Source organism: Pelodiscus sinensis, chromosome 9 (genome assembly GCF_049634645.1).
Source record: "Pelodiscus sinensis isolate JC-2024 chromosome 9, ASM4963464v1, whole genome shotgun sequence".
NCBI lineage: Eukaryota > Metazoa > Chordata > Testudines > Trionychidae > Pelodiscus > Pelodiscus sinensis.
The window spans coordinates 64,558,747-64,578,925 of NC_134719.1; the positions used below are offsets into that span (position 1 = coordinate 64,558,747).

Sequence of the window (20,179 nt, forward strand, 5' to 3'; positions counted from 1 at the left end):
GTGCAACGTGAGCCCATTGCTCCTCATTCTGCCACCTGCCCCCACTGAGAACAGCCTCTCCCCAGCCTCTTGGGAACCTCCCTTCAGGGAGTTGCAGGCTGCTCTCAAATCCCCCCTCGCTCTGCTCTTCTGCAGACTAAATAAGCCCAAATCCCTCAGCCTCTTCACATAAGTCAAGTGCTCCAGCCCCCGAATCATTTCCGCTGCTTCCACTGGACTCTGTCCAACGTCTCCACGTCATTTCTGTAGTGGGAGGCCCCAAACTGGCTGCAACGCTCCAGATGTGGGCTTGCCAGTGCCAAATGGGAGGGGAACAGTGACCTCCTTCGATCTACTCCTGTTAATGCAGCCCCTATGCCAGTAGCCATTATGGCAACAAGGCATCTCCAGGTCCTTTCCTGCCTCTTAGCCAGCCGGTCCCCAGCAATGTTCCCAGGAAGCTGTGTGCCAGCAGCATGGGTTTCTACTGGCGGTGCACATCTGGATATGCCTCAGTGCCCATAACAGCATTTATTCTGCATACGGATGGAAAAAATTAGAGGGAATACTGGTCTGCAGCAGCGTGCTTGTCCATATTGAACCTCGTCCCGTTTCTTTTGGCCCAACCCTCCGGTGTCTCTGGAGATCAATGCATTCCTGCTTCCCCCTGCTATTATGATGGGGAACGGATTTTTAAAAAGATGAGGGACTCAGACACTAGAGTGGGGGGCCCAGGTTGTTTCTGAACTGGCCCCTCTTCTTTTGGAAAAGCTCCTGCTCACCACCAAGAGGCGTTCCCCCTCTCCAAGAGCTAAGGTCAGGCATGGGGCTCATGGCAGTAGAAGTTGAGCACCTCCCGAGAAATAGTCACCTTGTGTAACCACCTCTCTCTCTCTCTCTCTCTCTCTTCCCATGGCCCTTCATCAAATGGTTGGCCTTGGCGTGCACCAGAGACACGAGCCAGGCTTTGTCCCTCACAAGAACCCAGGGGGTTCCTATGTAGGAAGGGTGGAGGCCAGTAAAGATCAGGGACTAAGTTATCCCTAAAGTGTTTTGTAGGGGTCCAGAATCACAAGGAGACTGGTTCTCCTCAGCCACACCTCTTCCATGCCTGACCGGCCCACTCCCACTTCTGGCTTTGCCTTCGGAGTGTCCCCAAACCAGGGCTTCTGTGGAGGGGCAGGGGCGAACCTGTGTCTGACCTGGGGTATTTCCCGGGAGGGCTTTTCCCTGCGTTGGGGATGGTTGCACAACACAGAATCTGTGTGTTTAAGTTCTGGCACAGGAAGATGACTAATCATTGTTTTTATCTCTTATGTGGTGAGCTCTGTAGGCAGGGTCTTGGCCTGCCTTATCTCACCACTAAGTAAACCAGTCTGTGTCCCTGAAACTCTGCTTGCCTCCGGGCCTCACATACACAGAGACAGAGTCAGTGGCCAAGAAAGCCTGCCGCCTGGGAATCTGTGTCCAGCGTGTGGTTGTAGCCCTGCCCTTCCCAGGGGACTAGAGAGGCAAGGCCGGGGAGAGACCATCTCATCTGGGACCAGTCGGTGGGAGAGAGATGCTTCCGAACACTACAGAGCTCTTCAATGGGTCGGGAAAGGTGCTCCAAGTGTCACGGCTAAATACCAGGTCAAACCCCCTGTTTGGCGTAAGCCGTTTGCACACATTCCAAAGGACTTTCAAGATGAAGTGACCTGGTCAAGGCTGTTATCTCTCCCCACTTTACTCAGAAGACTAAATGTGATAGGTGTGAACTTTGCTGGGCACTAAAAGTCATGATTTTCAGAAAGGCACAAGATTTATGGCTTATTACGGCAATCTGCAATCCACTAACCGCCTTGCGTTTTGTGGCTTCGAGGGTATTAAAAGGCCACTTCACATGAACAGTATCTTTGGCCAAAAGTTTAAACTGAATTTCGTTTCCTAAGGTTGAGCTTCTAAACGATGCATCCACGCTGCCAAGCCTGTCTCATCAATCTTCACGCCGCTGAAGTCGACGTTGAGTACTCTTGGTTTCATGAGGAGTAGCCCTCCATAGCAGAATCCTATCGATTGCTTTGGCTGCTTGTAGAACAACAGCTCCCACTGTAGCTTTCCCCACTCCAAACTGGTTCCCAGCTGTCTAGTAGCCGTCCGGCATTGCAGGCTTCCACAGGGCAATTGCCACGCGCTTCTCCAAGGTCAGCGCAGGTCTCATTTTGATATTCTTATACTTCAGGGCCCGGAAAACCATTCACAAAGTTCCATGAAAAAAGTGGCCTGGGGCATTTGGAAGTTGTGCAGTCGCTGCTGATCATCCCATAGTTGCATCACCACACGGTCCCACCCGTCTGTGCTTGTCTCTCAGCACCCGAACTAGTGTTTCACTGTGTCAATAGGATCGAAAGCCGTCTGCAGTTCCATTTCGTTCAGCGCAAGGGCTTGCCCTCACAGCATGTGCATGGGACCATGAGATGGAAATTCCTCCTTCTCGTCATCCTCTTCATACTAAAGCTCTTGAAATAGTCCGCTATTAGGCACATCACGGTAGAGATCACCAGCACCGTGGTTTGATGTGGCTACATCCTTGTGCTGCTATGGCATCTGTGTGGGCTACCAGGGCCAAACGGGGCAAAAAGACTTTCCCATGCAGATGCGAGCATTATGGGACACTGGCGACATGAACCCATAACCACCTGCTGCACAGTTTTGGTCCCAGCATGCACCAGGAACATAACCCAGAATGCAAAGCAGCTCAGGCACTGAGGGATAGCTTCCCAAAGTGCATTGCTCTCAAGTCAATGATGCGCTCCAGTATGGGGACGTGCTACGTTGAATGCTTCTTCACAGTGGGGACGTGGCCTTTCCTCTTCGCAAAATCAGGTGGTAAGAAATTGACCATCATAGAGTCAACTTCATTTCATAGTGTAGACAGGGTCTGAGGCGATGTGCTACCTGCCTGTGCTACACAGACCATCCCACCGCATATGTAGCGGGGACCGTCTGAGCAATTTCACCCTCGCCCCTTTGCTGAGGGGAAGTGAGAGGCAGCTCACCAGCTCCGGGCCATGCAGCCGCCCCCTCTCTCTCCGTTTTCGTGATGTGGTTTATCAGGACTCAGAAAACTCCATCCGCAAGAAAGCTTTCAGCGAGGATCTTTCCCCGCCCTGTTGCTGTTGAACGTCTATTACCAGGTGCCACCTTCTTTAATTATTAACATTTTAGGAAACCTGTTCTCCCAGCCTCCCCCAGCAGGAAACACTTTTATGGTTGTTAAACTCTATTATGGTTGTTAAAGTGACACTTAATTGCTCAACTCAGCTCGCCAGCAGGTTACAGGCAGCGCCCCCAGCCCCTGCCGAGGGGAGCCGTGGCTTTGGGATTGCAGTGCAGCAGTGCACGTTCCCTGGCTGGGAAGAGAGGAGAGGGGATGGAAAGCAGAAGGCGAGACGGAGCAGAGAGAAGGGACGTGAGCGTTACGCTCTCAGCGAGAACATGAGCTTTGTCTCTAGCGTGCATTGCAAACGGCTGCAACGCCTGGGCATTCCCAGACAAGGCTACAGCGTGGCCTAGTGGTTACAGGGAGTCCTCGGGGGGTGGGCCAATCCACTGGTTCATCTGATGGCTCTGAACTCCTCATTGCTTCTGTTTCTGCAGCAATGGGAGCAAAGCTCCTTGCAGCCACCCCAAAGAAGGGGTGAGGTAGTGTGGTTTCCAGCACCTAGCGGGGGGAGGAAAGGGCCAGTCCCTGAGGTGCCTCATGCAAAGGAAAGGGGGACACTTTGCTTTGCTCCAACTTGAGGGCCCTGGGAGCCATTGTTCTGTTCGCGACTGCTTGAGTCCACCCATCCCCTAGGCTCGTAGAGTGTCAGGTAAGAAGGGGCTCATCTCGTCTGACCTCCTGCACATCCGGCCACCAAACCTTGCCGAGCCGCTCCTGATCCCTGGCCCAGTAGCTGCCCTCCCCTTCACCTGACAGAGAACCCACCGTTTACTCTCGTTCAAACCAGCAAGGCCTGGGCCCCAGGCAGCGAAGGAAGGTAAAAGGCTCCCAGCATCTCTCCCAGTCTCACCTGGAGGAAATTCCTTCCTGCCCTGCCCCACATCTAACGGTCACTTAGACCTGGAGCCTGTGGGCAAGACCCATGAGCCAGAATCCTGGGTGGTAACTCGGAGCGCCGCCCCCCCATCCCGTCCTCCTGCCCCCTCTCCAGTTACTGCTGATAGAGAGACGTAGGCGATCTCCTCGATAAATGTATCAAGTTCAGTCTTGAAACCAGTTCGGTTTTTTGCCCCCCAGTTTCCCTAGGGAGCCTATTCCAGATCTTCACTCCTCTGCTGGTCAGAAACCGGTGTCAAGTTTCTAGCCTAAACTTACTGATGGCCAGTTTATAGCCCAAAGTTCTGGTGCCAGACTTGCCTGCATCTTCCCTTGGGTTACGAATCAGTCGTGGCCATAGTGGGATAGCCACCGCTCCCGGTCATTAGTGGGAGAACCCATGGGGCTAAGAGCTCTGATCTGGGAAGAGGAGTGTCAGCTCTGATAAATAGGTGTACTCACTTGCTCCTTGGCACTCTGCTTGGGCAGTGGTGAGTTGACTGTGAGTAGATCTGGATATAGCCAAGATTGGAGCTGCACATCATAAACCTGGCTTGCGTGAGCTCCAAGCACTAGAAAACCACACGCTGATTCTGGAACCCTTACTCCCACGAATGTCAGTAGGATATTGCTCTGTGTTTCCTCTTTTTGTGGTTTTGTTTTGGCAGCGAGATGCCTGGTCAGTGCTCTCATGCCAGAATTCACCAGATTGGTCCTTGGCTAAACTCTTCTCTTCTGCCTCCCAAGATTGAACCAAGCAACACTCAGTGCTCTTCCAGCTACCATCAGGATGGACCCCGTAACTCCCACCACAAATAAAAAAAAAAGCACCCCTTGCCATGTTCCCTCTAATGTTTTGCATCCACGCATGGAATACATTTTGTTTGGTGCACCAGGGCACGTGCAGATGTGCGGCACAGGCCACTGGCTCTGGGCACTCTGAGTCTTTCCTGAGCAACCACTCAACCATTCGGCTTACAGGGAACATTGCCTGGTCCAGACCGAGTCCTGCTGCAGCTGGATTCAATTAACATAAATGCAGTTCGTACAACTAGGGAGAAGGCTGGTGACTGAATGAACTTCCAGCCTGACCTGATATTGGGAATGGCTCATCTCAGTACCACGGAAGTCAGAGCCAGAAAGTCCAGCCTCCCAGGGTTATGCCCTTTTGCAGCCCATTAAACAATTTCTCTCTCTGCCCGCGTCTGGACATGTTTAGCTGGGCTGGTCTATACTTCACCCAAAAGTCTTTCCCTTTCTCTCGCTCGCTCTTTTGCAAAGGGCTGCCCAAGGTCTATGACTCATGAGCACTGATGAAATACAAGTGGCCTTTGAAAACCACAAACACATCCACAGTGATTGGTAGCAGTTTCTAGTAGCAAAGGAAATGACTCTTTAAAGGGCAAAGGCCATGTAAAGGGGAGATTGAAACCACTGGCTAATCAGCCCCTGCACAGGTATGGGACAGGTATGGTACCTGTGCAGGGGCTAATCAGCCAGAGTGAGGGATGCAACCACTTTCCCCTGGTTCCCTGATGGAGAATCGGGGGTGGGGGTGCTTCAGCCCCACTGCCCTCTCTTAAGGGTGCCTGGGGAGTGGGAGCCCTGGGGGATGGGCGCATCCCCAGCCAGCCCCTTTCACCTGCCTGGTGGTTCTGTCCCTTTTCTCCAGGGTTTGCTAAGTAGCAGTCCCATTCCAGGCGCATCCCCTTGTCCTGGCCCAACCAGCCCCTGACTGTGCTTTTAAGTTATGATAAGAGGAAGCTGTGTACCAAATTTGGTAGTCTTAGCTCTTAGGCTGTATCTAGACTGGCAAGGCTTTCCGCAAAGGCAGCTGCTTTTGTGGAAAAACTTGCCAGCTGTCTACACTGGCCGCTTGAATTTCCGGAAGAACACTGACGATCTCATGTAAGAAATCAGTGCTTCTTGCGGAAATACTATGCTGCTCCTGTTCGGGCAAAAGTCCTTTTGCGCAAAAGCTTTTCCGCAAAAAGGCCAGTGTCGACCGCTCCGATTTGTTTTGCACAAAAAAGCCCCGATCGCGAAAAAGGCGATCGGGGTTTTTTTGCGGAAAAGCGCATCTAGATTGGCCACGGATGCTTTTCCACAAAAAGTGCTTTTGCCGAAAAGCATCCTGCCACTCTAGACGCGCTTTTCCGAAAATGCTTTTAACGGAAAACTTTTCCGTTAAAAGCATTTCCGGAAAATCATGCCAGTGTAGACGTAGCCTTAGTGTTTAGGAGGAGTTCCTGAACAGATGGACGGGTAGACAGACGCTCTCGAATATTTCAGAGATGATTATTTATATTACCACAGTATCTCTCCCAGCCCAGATTGGGCTAGGTGTTGCCCAAACACTGAGGGCAAGACAGATCCTGCCCTGACACACTTAAAGTGGAAACCCAGCAGGAAGATCAAGAGAGTCACCAAGGAACGCATGGCAGAGCCATGAGCAAACCCAGACCTTCTCCATCCAAGCCCCTGGCCTTAACTGCAAACCCATCCTTCCTTCCTCGTGCTTAGCCTGCGCTTCCACAGGCCATCGATCTCACCTGCGCAACTTCAGCAACGGGAGTGCCGAAAGCTGAAGTCGACGTACTTAGAGCCACTTACCGCCGTGTCTTCGACAGCCGGCGCTCTCCCGTCCGCTCCACCCACGCCGCTTCCGCTGGCGGAGGGCCGAGTCCCAGGCACGATAAGTCGACCCCTGCTGGATCAGTCACTGCCCGTTGATCTTGTGGATGGCGAAGACTTGCCCTCCGTGGTATCTGCCGTTCAACCCCTGCTGGGCCCTCGCTGAGCTGGGCGATGCAGCTGGGGTCGGTCTGTAAAACAGGGCCGCCATGGGCGTGCAGGCAGCCCCTCTGAGCGCTTAGCTTGGTGACACTGTCCTCTGTGTCACGTACAAGCTACGTAGGTTGCCAGAGCGATGGTGACGTGGTGGCTCGGTCACGGTCTAGGAGGACTTGTGTCGGGAGCGGGGGAGGCCAACAGCCTTAGGAGCCTTGGGCAAGGTGTGAGGGGTGGCCCGCTGCTCCCGGAAGGAGCAGGGCCCAGACAGTCAGCCCTCAGTGCCATCCAGACCCTACCCCGTCTTCCCCGATGCCACGCTGGCAATTTAAAGTAGCAGCAGCAAAGGCCGGGAAGCCCGGCCATTTGGAATCGCCAGGCTGGGGGGCAGCGCTCCCCCTGGGGCGGGCCTGGGGGGCAGCTGATTTCTAAGTGCAGAGGCCACTATCATTTTGCAAACAGAGGCTTAACAGGAGCCGATGGCTGGAATGTGGAGGCCAGACGTTCCAGCTGGAACCAGGGAGCCTGTTTTTAATAGCGAGGGGAACGAGCCAGTGGAACCGTTTACCAAGGGACTTGATGGCTTGTGACCTCTTTAACCCAAGGCGGGCTGACCCTTTCGACAAAATGAGCACCAGCTCCCCCTCAAGACGGGGGCTCGGGTCTGGAATTCCAGGGTGACGGACTCTGGCCTGGGCAGGTTCAATTAGATGATGCTTTGGGCCTTAAAGTGTATGAACCTCTGAATGACTTGGGTGTAACTTCTCGTGCCGGCCTCTGCACGTTTGCTGATGCCTCGTTTGCGCAACCCTTCCCCCCTCCCCCCCTCATCCCATGCGTCCAGGCTGCAGCTGTGCACACTAGCTGTGCCCCTTGGGGAACCTTCTGAGCTCAAGCTAGGTTGGGGCAAAAGCGTTGTAGCCCAAGGTGGCGACCTGTTTGAAAACAGCCAGCAGACTGTATCCTCTTGCCAGCGTCCTCATCTCCCCGCCCAGCCACACCCAGGGGGCTGCCAGCCGCAAGGCGACCAAGCAATGCTTCCTTATTGTTCAGGAACGGAAACAAATTCCCCTGCCCCGTGGAAGGACACCAGGCGATACAGGGCGATCGGGGCAGGCGGCAAACTCCAGGCACCGTGTGACTAGGACAACGGCCGTGAGGTGAAAGCAGGAGGCGGCAAATGCCAATGCCCCTCTGCCTGGACCCGCAGCAGCCTCTGCAGGTATAAACCCTGAGTGATGGATGAGGCATGGCACCGCCTCCCTGGGGTTCCTAGAGTCAGAGACACCTCCCTGCAGCTCACGGGGGCCACGAAGGTCTCCCTGCTCATGGGGGTTGCATGACTGTGGAACCGGCCACTTGGCAGCGGTTGGCACCTCGAACCTCCCATGGTTGCTCCCCTTTGCCTGCGGACGCACTGGCCTAGGCACAGAGCCGGGGAGAAGTGTGCTGCAAGGGCGGACTCTTGTAACCGTGAACCTGCCCCCAGGGTTTGGATTTGGCTGGCATGCTGGGGCAGTGGGCAGCGTCAGCAGGTCACGGAGCCAGAAGGCCTTTTACGATGGGAAGAGGGATGGGTCACCTCCCCTTGGCGGGGAAGCAGCAGTGGCTCAGCTCAGGAGAGAACTCACGGAGGCTGGGCCAGTCCCCCAGGGCTGCTAAGCAAAAGCATATAGGCTAATGCTATAGACCTGTGGTTCTCAACCGTGGGCCATATGGCTCCTCGGGCCACGCCCCTCCTCTAGGGGGCAACATGGAAAAACCGGAACGTTAGGTCAATGATGAACCTTTCTTTCCAACTAACAGCGGCTATGAGGGGGCCACAGGGGTCTCAAATGCAGAGATCACCCACTAGCTGTCGGGTAACGCAATAGAGCCTCCGGAACCGTCTCATCGTGCCAGCTTCATCCTTTGACATGTGGACTACCCCCTGGCCAGCCCAGTCACCTACAATGGAGCAAATCTCTTCAGTGACACTTCAGCATTTGGAGGCCCAGCTCCAGCACAGCTCTTGGGAAATCTTGGCCCAGAGCCTGAATCTTTATTGGCCGAAGAGTTGTACAAGGTACGTTCTCTTCTTCCTCCAGCATTTAGGAGTTCTGTCAGCATTTCTACTAGCCACCCCGGACTCCCCTGCAGGAGATGAAATTAGCTGCAGATGTCATTAGCATATATATATATATATATATATACAAATTTAATAACACACACACACACACACACAACACCCTTAGTTCATTTCACGTCTCCATATTGCTGTATTTACGTTGTCCCATCTGGTATCTACTTTTCATGCATGCGAGGTGCATGGACTCTGTTGTCTGGCGCACACAAAGCACTGGGCGATGCGAAAAACCTTGTAGCTAAAATTGCAGAAAATGCGTCTGAGATGCAGTGTCTTGTGAGGGAGCGTATGGGATCGGGTGTTCAAAGGCCACCTTGTTATAGGAACACATTCAGGAGAACGAGTTCCGGGCTGTGACTGCCACACGAGCGGTGGCATGCCCCGGCAGACCCGGGGGTTGCTGTACAATCTTCACTGCCCCGGAACAGCTGGTGTTGAAATGGAATTCCCTGGCCAGGGCAGGGGAGGGGGTTGGCTGGTGGTTTTAATTAATCTGGAAGTGGGGGGACAGCCCTGCGAGCTCTCCTGGCTTGTGACTAAGACAATAGCGTCCCGGGGACGGTGTCTGAAGTGCGGCGGCCCCAGCCGGGCATGGGGAACCAGGAAACTTGGCCGGAGGCTCCCCGGTGATTCTCAAAGCCGTATCCTCGGGGACAGGGTGCCGTGGGGCAGAGGGCAAGACGACAGTGGGAAGGGTTGGGGCTCGGGGGCCAGTAACGGGAAGCACTACTCCCTGGCCCTCTGGGAGTCCTAGGCCAGACTGTATGATCACTCTGGCTTGGGATGGCTGGTGGGCCGGGAGTGTGAGACCCCTGAACTAAAACCACTTGTGCTTTCTCCCTCGGGCCCAGCAGCCCCAGCTGTATTTGAGTTACCCCTCCCTCTGCCCACGGCTCGTAGATCAAGCCTGTAGCATGTTTTCCCACACTCGTGTCAATTGCTCTGCAAACAAATTCTTGCCTCACCTGAAAGGAATAGGTTTCTGTTTCTGCCCTAGATTTCTGGATGTGCCCAATTCACAACCCTGGAAATACTGTCCGTGTCCTCCAACTCCCCTGCCTCTCAAGAGATTAGGGCCTGGGGGCCTATAAAGTCAACAGCAGCCTGCCTAATGACTTCAGTGGATCTGGGCTCAGGCATGTCTGAAAGAACAGGGCGTACAGCCGAACCGCCGTGTGTATGCACAATATGTACGCGAGTGCACGTGTATATTAGAGATGGGCCTCTCCTGACCCAAGAACTCCAGTTCTGAACCTTCCCAAACCTGCCGACATTCCGATCTGGGATTTGGCCCATTATACACAGAGGGTCTCCCCATGAGGTTTGGTTCTGCATCCAGGTTTTCCCAAAGTTGAGGTGCCTGGATCTTGAATTTTTCAGCAGGGGGTGCATATGACACATGGTGCCACCATTTGCAGATGATTAGCCACTGCCAGTATTTTAGTGGGGGTCTCTCCTTTTGAAAAGCCATTCCTTGCGGTCTCTCACCGGTCCAGGCCAGTCTTGCTCTCACTTCCAGACACTTTTCTTTTGTATATTAAGTCCTGAGCCCATCGAAGCACATTGATGGGGATTGTAGCTGGGATCGCCTTGCCTGCCACCTCTTCACCTGTTCCTTCCCCACGAGCGAAAGGGCGTATGTGGTGGCTCGTGGTGGCTCTAACTTGCCCTGGTGCCTTCAAGGCAAACCAGGGCCTTGCTCAATTGATGCGACTAGCTTCAGCAAATGCACACAGCGTCTCATTCACACACAAATATTATCCAATAAATAGAGAATCCAGGATTCCTTTGCCTCTGAGGCAAGCACTGGTAAGTTTCAGTGGCTTCCTCTTCATTCTTCGGGAGGGCATTGTACGTTTCTCCCATGTCAGCTAACAAAAGAGAGGACCAGGACGTGTGCTGTATAAAGACCATTTGCACGTTGGCTTGTTTGCACTAGCCATGAGAACTCTCTCCCTCAGACATTCCACAAGCCCCCGAGGGACAAGGCCAGGCTAGGTTTCTTTCCCACGTGCAGTCTGTCGGACAGAAACGGCCCACAAGTTTACGTGCTGGGCTGGGTTCCAAAGCCCAGGTTTCTCTGCTCGCCGGGGCGTTGGTTTACATTTCATCCCCAGCTTTTATGCAGACTGGCTGTGCTGACAATAAGAAGAGGCTGAGTGTCAAATCTTGGTAGTTGGCTTCTCTGTTGGCCTCCAAGTAGACTTCATCCTTAAACTGCATCTCGGACACGGTCACCAAATCCACTTCCACTTCCAACTTGGTGATGTTCACACACAAGATGGGCGCGTCGTGCCGCTTGTACACCGTGAGGATCAGGGAGGCGCTGGCCACTTTGCTGACGAGTCCCTTTAGCGAGACCAGGTAGAAGCCATCGCAGAGGATCGGGATGGAGAGATTTCTGACCTTCATGGTGCCCTGGCTCTCAGAAACACTGATGCGTTTCTCTTTGGGGTAGTAATCTGGAGTGGAGGAAGCAAAGAGAAACCCATGGAAACGAGAGTCCCTCAAACCCTGGGGAAGAGAGTGATTTTATGGGGCTCGGGCGGAGGAAAAAGCAAAGAGTGCAGCCAGGAGGAAGGCCTAGAAGCAGCGTGGAATGAAGGGGGACTGCAGAGAGAGGAGGGTGGAGGGCAGAGGGTCCCACACTTTGCGCTCTGGCTCCAGACTGCTGGCTCGGCCCTGACTCCTCTTGTTTCCAGGTGAGAAGAACAAAACTGGTGAAGGGGGAACTGACGTGGAGAATGTGAAGGCAGCACTGGGGCAGGAGATGGCCCACCAGGCGCTCTGGCGTTGAGTCTCAGTAACACAAGGGCCCTTTTCTGGCTCTGGCAGCATCAAGGAGCCTTCCAGGGAGGCGTCAAATGGGTGCAGTGTGGATCTGAGCCTCCCTCTGGGAAGCTGGGGGTCACCCGGTGAAAACGTAGGCACCGCAGTGACTACAGGTATTACGGTAACATCCAAGGGACCGTGCTGGGGTCAGGGTCCCCTTGCGTGGGCCTTGCCTTGGTGTCCGAGAGGGGGCGAACTAGGGAGAGTAAGAGGGAGAGCTGGAAGGGGCAGGGATGGCTGCGACATCTTTGAAGGACCAGAGGATGTAACGCAGAGGGGCGCCTCCAAGGAAACGACTTCATTTGCATGCTAATTTGCATAAGCATTGAAAAGGCCAATATAGGCCCATTTCTCTCCTGTGGCGGAGGACTGGCTGTTGGGATTCTAGCTCTGGACTTTACAGTTAAAGACCGTTCCGCCCCTGTCGATAGAAACACGCCCTGGGGCGTGAGCCGGCTTTGGACCGGGCCCTTCTTACTGCCCTGCCCTGGACTCAGCACGGCGGGGTACTCTGGGCGACCCCCCATTGGATGCTGTCCTGCCTGTGCCGGGGGATGGCTGGCAGCACGGAGCCTAGGTCCCCGCGTTCTCACGGACCCCCCGACGGGCTCTCGCGAGGCAGCGCTGGTGGAAAAGGCCGTTCATTTCCCACCCACCTTTTTAAAAGCGTTCTCTTGGCTGCCAGGTCCCACCGTTGTGTTTCCTTCCCGGGGAAGGGGGCGGGAGGGTTCAATGAAAACGTGAAATAGAACATTTTTGAGAGAGTCTGCTTCACTAAACAGATACACACCTTTGACACCAACTTTCACCCACTGGGCTTCTGGAGTCTGAAAAACAAGCAAACAGAAGCCCAGATTAATACTGCCTACCGATTCCGGGGGCACAGTGGCGTTTCTCGGGTCTCCCAATATTTGGGGACAAGCCTCAGGGGGCGGGGAAGGGCATGTTAGTCTCTTCAAAACCAACGAGGTGTCTTGTGGCGCCTTAGAGGCTTCGGCAGGTGTGTCCTTGCCCACGAAAGCTGATGCCCAAATAAATCTGTTAGTCGCTCAGGTGCTCCGGGACTCCACCAAGGTTGGCATTACTCCAGCCCCCAGCTCCTGGGGTCCTGGGAGCCGAGACGCTCGGCTTTCATGTTTTCAATTGGGGCGTGTCTGGCCCAGGCAGCCTGACCAGCTGTCCAGCCCAGCCCCTCTTCGTCTGCCCGCTATTGTGGCTGGAGCAGGGAGGCGACTCGCCCACGGTCACCCCACAGGTCTCCTAAGTTGCAGGTCAGTGCTCTGTCCCCCCGGCCGGTCTTCCCCCTGCACAAAGGCGCTCCCTTCCCAGCCCCAGGCGGCTCTGCCCCAGGCCCGCCAGTGTGGAGCCCAAGGGGGGCAGGGCCGGGGGCTTAGGCAGACACGCAGCTCATCCTGCCGAGAGTGCCCAGAAACCTGCGCTCCGCCAGCTCCCCTGCCACAGACGCTGACTCAGCCCAGACGGAGCCGGGGGGCTACGCTGGACCGGGGGCCAGCCAGGGGCTGTGTGAGAGGTCCACTGTCAGGGCCACTCGCTGGTGTAGCCGGAGCCTGCAGGCTCCAGAGGCAGGGGCCTGACGGACCCATTCCCCACTGTGCCCCGGGTGCCCATCCCCAGGGCTGCCCTGCCATCAGTGCAGCTGGAGGGGAGTCTGGTTTCCCTGCTGGCCAGGGACGCTGCCCCCAGCTGCAGTCTAGAAAGCAGCAGGTCCCTGACATGTGCAAACACATCTGGTGCTCGCTGGTTTCATCATCTGGCTGAGCACCCGGCCGTGGGCGTGTTTCTTTTTCACTTTCACTTTCCTTTCCTGCTTGCTGGCTCCCTGGCCAATCTCTTCCCTCCCGCCCCCTCAGTCTCCGCCGTCTCACGCTCCTTCTCTCCCCACCCAGCTGTGGGGCAGTCCCTTGTGTGAACCGCTATATCCCAGGGCCGGGGGGCTGCCTGCAAAGGGCTGGAGTCAGCTCTTCATAGCTTTTGCTTTTCACACGTGGCCCCGGTCCTCCAGCTATCACTCACATAAATCTCCCGCTGACCTCAGTGCCGGAGTAAAGACTGCAGGAGTTCCTCCTTGAATTGTCATTTTTAAGACCACACGTTTTATGCTGATCCAAGCCTCATTGGCAGCAACAAGCCATGGTCTGGGCTCTTTCCACTAATGCTATTTGAAAGGCATTTCGTTCGTCTTTTAAAAGGATGCCGGGGTGTGTGTGTGTGAATAATAATCATTTTGTAAAAGTCCGTTCTTGTAATATTGCTGCAGCTATGGATTGTTCCAGTGAAAAGCCTGTTCAAAGGTAACCTGTCTTGTTAGCCACCTGTGCTAGTTGGTTATGTCTTCCATTCTAGCCAGTTTCATGGCTCAGGCTCGGGATTTATATTTTTTTCACTCTACCCTTTCCAGGGGTTCCCTAAGACAGGAACGGGCTGGCCGGCCAGAGGACGTGCTGCAAGCCCCCAGCGCTTTGCATGCACCTGGTTGATTTGTTTCAGGCACAAATCATTCTGCGCACAGCAGGCACTTCGACAGCCGTCCAAAGCGTCTAATACGCCAGAAAATACACAGCTGTCAGCTTGGCATTCGAACTCTGTACCTGTGGCAAAATCCGAAGGCTCAGTGGAGGGAAGGGACTGCTTCCGACCACGGGGGTTGAGTTAGTCTGTGCGCTTCTGCCAAAGGAGTGGAGAAGTCTCTTGATCCAGCCCCTCTGGCACCCTCTAGTGCTACTTAATGCCAATTTCTCATTGTTTGAACTGGAAGGCCAAATCCCACAAACACTTAAGCACATGCCTAATTGTAGGTGCGTGAGTCGCCCCATTGACTTCAACGGGGCTGCGCACATGAGCTGTTTCATACTAAGGATTAGCCTCGGGGTCACTCCGCTGCTGACGCAGAGACGCTGCTTTCGGCGCAGGTACCGTATTGTTACCACAGAGGTGTGACCTTGCGCTTTCACGCCTGCACTGCCACCTCCTTTTCCGGCTCTCAAAGCTCCTTACAAACATTCAACACCCAACGTTAAATTCCAGGCAGCTGGGAGCAGGGGCCCCCACACGCCCCTTTATAGACTGCAATAAATAAATAAGCAGACGCTAGCAGGGCCGATCCTCTTCTCTTTCTGTATTGCCGGTACGTCTGTGCAAGCAAAGGCGTTAGTGAGGCTGCAGTTGATAGCTCTAGGCAGGCGGTGGCCATGTCTCCAGTGCGCCCCAGGGAAAGAATTCCGGGCCTGCTTAGTGACACGGTGCGTGTTCATGTTTGTATCGATCTGGCCATGGAGTAGCCCTGCAGGACAGGTGTCCCCCAGGAGTGAAGGCTGGGTCGCACCATACATTGACGTTGAGGCAGGCAAGGACCACAGGCACATAAAACAAGCCACGACCCTCCCCCGAGTCCTGCGCCAGCCCGGTAACGTGTGGCGGCGCGAGCGCTCATTAGAACCGGCTCGCACCGTTCCGCCACAGAATCACCCTGTCCCGTTCCCGGCGACGCGGAGCCCTCGGGAAATGCCTCTGCTTACAGCGCCTGCACCTCGCTCAGCACTGCGGCACAGCGACAGAGTGCCGCAGGAGGCCCTCGTGGGAAGCCATGCCACGTGCTACCCCGCCACGGCCACTGGTCTGCACAGCTCGGCTGTGCTGAGTCACGAGCGTGGTGACTAGAGAGAAAGTGTGAAAATCAGGACAGAGGGTGAGGATAATAGGCCCCTCCCTGAAAGAAAGCCCCGAATCCCGGGACATCTGGCTCACAAGTGCTGGATTAGCTCCATGCAAGCTGGTGCCATGTCCTGGGCGAACCCCATGCTTGTCATTGGCAGATTACCCCAAAGCGTGTGCTGTGCACGAGGAGGTAGGCCTTTGGGTGTTCCCGGATTCCCTGCTGCAAGCACCACTGGAAAGGGGACTGGGCAGAAGCAGAGTTAAAGTGGGTGGGCGCATGCTCACAACCAGTATTTCATCCAGTCAATGGCTCCCTGGTGCAGGGCCTGAGCTAACGTTGGGGGAAGATTCCCTGATTTCAACACGTTGGATCAGACTCGTATGATAGACGTGTCCTGGGGGTGTGGAACACCCTTCGTAACAACCCACCCTCTGGGACATGGACCATTTTGCGGGGCAGAGAGGGGTGCGTGTTTCCTTTGCAAAGCAAGCAGTCTAGAGCACAGGTCGGCTTTTGCTGCCCAAGCCCAAGCAGATGTTTGTGTAGGTGACGTACATGCCTGCCACATTAATCCACGTAAGGGTTTTGCAGACGATTGGCCGAGAGATACAAGAAGTTTCTCTCACATAAGAGGCTGCAGACATACAACAACTATGCAATAGCAAGCGACGCGAGGGTTATCAGAAACACGCTATCTCTTCCCTCCAGTTGGTTCCATCTGGGCTCTCTGCCCTTGGCAAACATGCTGCAGAGAAAACGCCCATTCCTGGCTATGCTGCAGTGCAATTCCCAGGCGTAGTTCCCTGGCACCCCTTCTAGCGCACCGGCTACTCTGGGAATCTATTGTACGCTGTCTCCTCCTTTCCCCCGGCTAACTAACCCAGGGCAGGTCTGCGGCCTGTCTCCTGGACGTTGGCAGTATTGTGTTTCTGGGAGGTGGTCGCTAGCTGCTGCCTTCCATCTCAGCCCAGTGACCCCTGTGCGGAATTCACAAGGCCTGCGGGTTCCTTGGCAACCCACGCTGCTGTATCCTCTGGAAAAAATGGGGCCATTGTGCTTAGCAAGTGGGTGTTCTCCTACAGCTTTGCCAGGGAAGTGCCTTTCTAACAACCAATGCTTTTTTGGTTTAAAAAAAAAAAAAAAAGTGCCAGTACTCCAGGGGAAACGTTGTTGAGTTCTGCCTGGAGGTGCCGGTACCGGGCAGTACCGTCACAAGCAACGCTCTGCTAACACCCCATTCGCACCTCAGGTCTGGTGAGGAATGGCCCCTCCTTTCTCACACTTCACCCCTTGCACGTTCCCTGCTGTCCTGTTTCCAGACACTCGCTCGCACCTGCCTGCCCAGCGCAAAGGGTTTCCAGTTCCAGAACCACCCAGGTAAGAGATGCTAAGGGGATATGCCGGAATTATGTGTGTTGTAAAGTGTCAGGAAACAGGATGCTATGTTGTTAGCAGAGCAAAATGAATTGCCTTTCTCCTTGCCCAACAATGGGAAGTCTCTCTCTTCGAGAGAGAGCGAGAGAATGAACAGAGAGAGATGAAACCGTCTGTTCCCTAGAGCATCTGCTGTGTACATAGGATGAAACGTGCTGGGAGATTTTTGGCAGTCCCTGGCCTCTCTTCCATGAGTCACACATTCAGAGGAACTGTTTTGACATGCCCCTGGCACAGAAAAGATGGATTTCACTTCAGCCGCCTGAGCATTCGGGCATGAAAGCTATTTCCAGCCGAGTGTGGTTTCTAGATCTGGTTCAGTTTTACCTACAGCGTCCAGTAGAAGGCAAGAATGAACGCAGCAAGGTGAACGTGGTGAAACCAAGCACCTGGGGAACAGCTGGGCGGAGGAGAAACTGCTGCTTGATCTGCACTGAAATAACAACAACGGGGCGAGGGCCCAGAGACGGTTTGCAAGGAGAAGCAACGAACACACTGGGCACAGCTTTCCCCAGAGCAGCCCCAGCGCCAGGCTGTTCCTGTTTTAGCGAGCTGGGGCTTTCGTTACAAATAAATCTCAGAGGAGAAGCCGTGCGAGTCTGTATCTGCAAAGACAGTGAGGCGTCCTGGGGCACCTGAGAGCGTAACCCATTCGTTTGGGCATCGGCTTTCGAGGGGAAGACCCGCTTTGCCGGACCCGTGTGAGGAGACAGAGCTAGAACGAGGCGCCTGGTTTCCCCCACAAAAGCCGATGCCCAAATGAATCGGTTACTCTCGCAGGTGCCCCAGGACTCCTCGATGTTTTTAAACACCCACCCGTTCCCCAGGTGCTTGGTTTCACCACGCTCATCTTGCCGCGTTCATTCTTGCCTCCTACTGAATGCTGTAGGTGAAATGGAACCAGATCTAGAAGCAGATAAGTCACAGCTGAGGCGTCATGTCAATAACTCGCGAGCTCAGTCCTGGGAGCGCTGCATTGTCTTCTACAGTTTTTGTAAAAGTTGCTGGCAACAGCCTCTTCCCTAGCGAGCGCTCTAGAGTTGATTCGGGCACACGTGGGCTGTGCACAGCTAACACACAGCCTGTGTCTCCCGCTCTTACTCCCGTTAAGCCGCAGGCGTTCGCCCCAAGCCATCCAATGGAGTGGACGGTGACTACTCGCAGGAGTAGCTGATTCTCAGCACGAGTAAGGCCAGCCCGATTGGGCCCCTAACAATTAGCGAGGGAGGGAGGCATTCTCAGTATTTTTTTTCACGCAAACAAAATTCCCATGGAGGATCGAGGCCGTGCAGTCCTTACTCGGGCAGAACTCCCACTGCGGCCAGCCCCACTGCCTGATACAAGAGCCCAGAGCAGCACTTTGTGGTAGGAAGGGGTTGAGAAGTGGGGTTTGCCAGGCTGCAGGTGCAGTCCCGCGTGCTTGCTTTATGCACAGAGCTTACAATGGGCAAGGAGGTTTATCGTGCGGTCTTACCGTAGGGGGACGCAGGAAACCAAGGCCAAAGTAGACCAAGCAGGAGAGCAATATTATCCACTGGGCCACTGCCGACACCAGGTGCAGTCTGTTCCTTCTGGTCTGTCTCCTCTCCAGTTCCAGCTGCCCTTCCATGCTGTGAGCCTCCAGCGCCAGCATCCCTTCCGTCCCAGCCGGCCTGCCACCAGCAGAAGGGGCCAGGGGGAAAGCCTTGTCCTGCATCCGTCCGCAGAGCACCTCTCTGGAGGAGCGAAGCCGAAGTGGTAGGTGAGCTGTCCCGAAGTGAAATGAACAAAGTGTCTTCAGGAGCAGCTCGGGGCTTTATAGACACACGCCGAGCCGCAGGCGGGGAACTTCTTTGTGACTAATCTGAATTTCCCCTTTACTTTCTTTCTTTTCTCTTTTTTTTTTTTTTTTTTTTTTTGGGTGATTGTGGGGGCTGATTCTGTGGCATCCCAGTTCAGTTTTGAGTAAGGAGCTGAGAAAAGGCTTGTTGATGTCCTTACTCTCTGCAGCTCAAGGGCCTTTTGCCAGGGGATGATTCAAATAATTATCAGTGGCTCCCGCGGCCTTTGCTGGACAAAACTCCCAGGCAGGCCCATGGGAGTTTTTTGCAGAATTTGCATCCCTGTGGCTTCAGGCACATGGCATGGGTGGAACCCATCAGCTGTGGAGAGGAAAGGAAACATGATGCAGGTTGAGAAGCCAAGGGCAGTGACAGACACTATGGAAGTGCCCTAGTCTAGACGCCCTTGTCCCGTGCGAGAGCAGCAGTCAGCCCCGAGGGAATGTGGCACGGTACCACACAGCCCAGGGCCTTAGTGGGGTTACACATGGGTTTGATGGACAATCCCGGGTGAAAGCAGGTAACACAAGAATAGCCCAGTGTTTGGGGAGGAGCAGAGAGGCCTCCTGCTTCAGGGCATAAGCCCACCCCTCTTGGCTGCTCTGCGCCGAAATCGTACATCGGCCCAGCCGCACGGCCTCGCCCCACTCCCCGTGTCGCCACAACTGCCTGCCGCAAGGGCTCCTTCCTCCACGGCCTGGAGCAGGGCCACGGCTCCGACGCAGGGTGGCAGTGCCGACGTCTGTGCCCAAAGGAGCGTCCTTGCTCCCCCTCCGCCAGGGCCGGTGGCTTTCTGGGACGGGGCAGGCTGTTGCTTATGTTTGCACCTGGGAGAGACCTTCCGAAATGGCTCCTACATACTCGTTTGCGGCCCGGTGTTTTCAGGCACGCTCAGCCACAGTTCTTCGCAGCCGCTGAGCAGTCAGCCCTTGCGTGGCTGTAGGAGTCTGGGTGAGGGGTGAGCAGCCAAGAGGCTCCCTGCAGAAGGGCCTCTGTCGGCCTTTGCTAGCCCAGGCACACGTGGGCTGCCCAGAGGAGGAGAAAGCAGCCAGAGGCAGCTGCTCCTATGTTTTCCGCCGCAGAGACTTCCTCAAAAGCACAACCACAGCTGGGAGGTGGCTTGACCACCAGTCCAGAGCACTCCTATGCAGATCCTTTTCCTGGAAGTGGTTAGATTCAGTTCCTAAAAACCCGTCTGGGGAGACGGAGCGCGACCAGCTTGCTTTCTGGAGCACATGCCCACACCGGACAGTTCCCGCTCTTAGCCGCACCGTTCCTTTTGCCAGCTGCGGCCTGCGACGCCCCGTTCTCTCCCTTTTGGCTGAGTCTGCGGCTGTTCACTCAGAGGCCGGGTGGCAAGCCCAGGAAGCCAACAGAGGCGCCCGCCTGGCTGTGAAGGGAAACGGGGGCAGCTCGGGGGCCGTAGAATCTAGGCTGGTAGC

General features: G+C 55.0%; 1 protein-coding gene and 1 long non-coding RNA gene across 7 annotated transcripts in view; one reads left to right on the plus strand and one right to left on the minus strand.

The window, feature by feature from the left end:
• The window catches only part of LOC112546759 (uncharacterized), a 199,346-nt gene that overhangs the window by 122,952 nt on the left and 56,215 nt on the right, over positions 1-20,179 (plus strand). Inside the window, exons 1-2 of one of the 6 annotated variants that reach the window (XR_012906072.1) lie at positions 11,426-16,860; positions 18,509-18,654. The exons of 4 other annotated variants lie outside the window; for them this stretch is intronic. This is a non-coding gene — a long non-coding RNA (uncharacterized LOC112546759). Of the gene's footprint in view, positions 1-11,425; positions 16,861-18,508; positions 18,655-20,179 lie in introns of those variants that run through there. One more of the 6 variants, XR_012906071.1, reaches the window with a different exon arrangement.
• On the minus strand, positions 11,064-18,783 carry TNFSF4 (TNF superfamily member 4). Its single transcript, XM_075937065.1, has 3 exons — positions 18,392-18,783; positions 12,598-12,634; positions 11,064-11,437 (listed from the first exon to the last, which is right to left on the minus strand). The coding sequence occupies exons 1-3, from the start codon at positions 18,611-18,613 to the stop codon at positions 11,076-11,078; spliced, it is 621 nt and encodes a 206-aa protein (XP_075793180.1). The 5' UTR covers positions 18,614-18,783; the 3' UTR covers positions 11,064-11,075.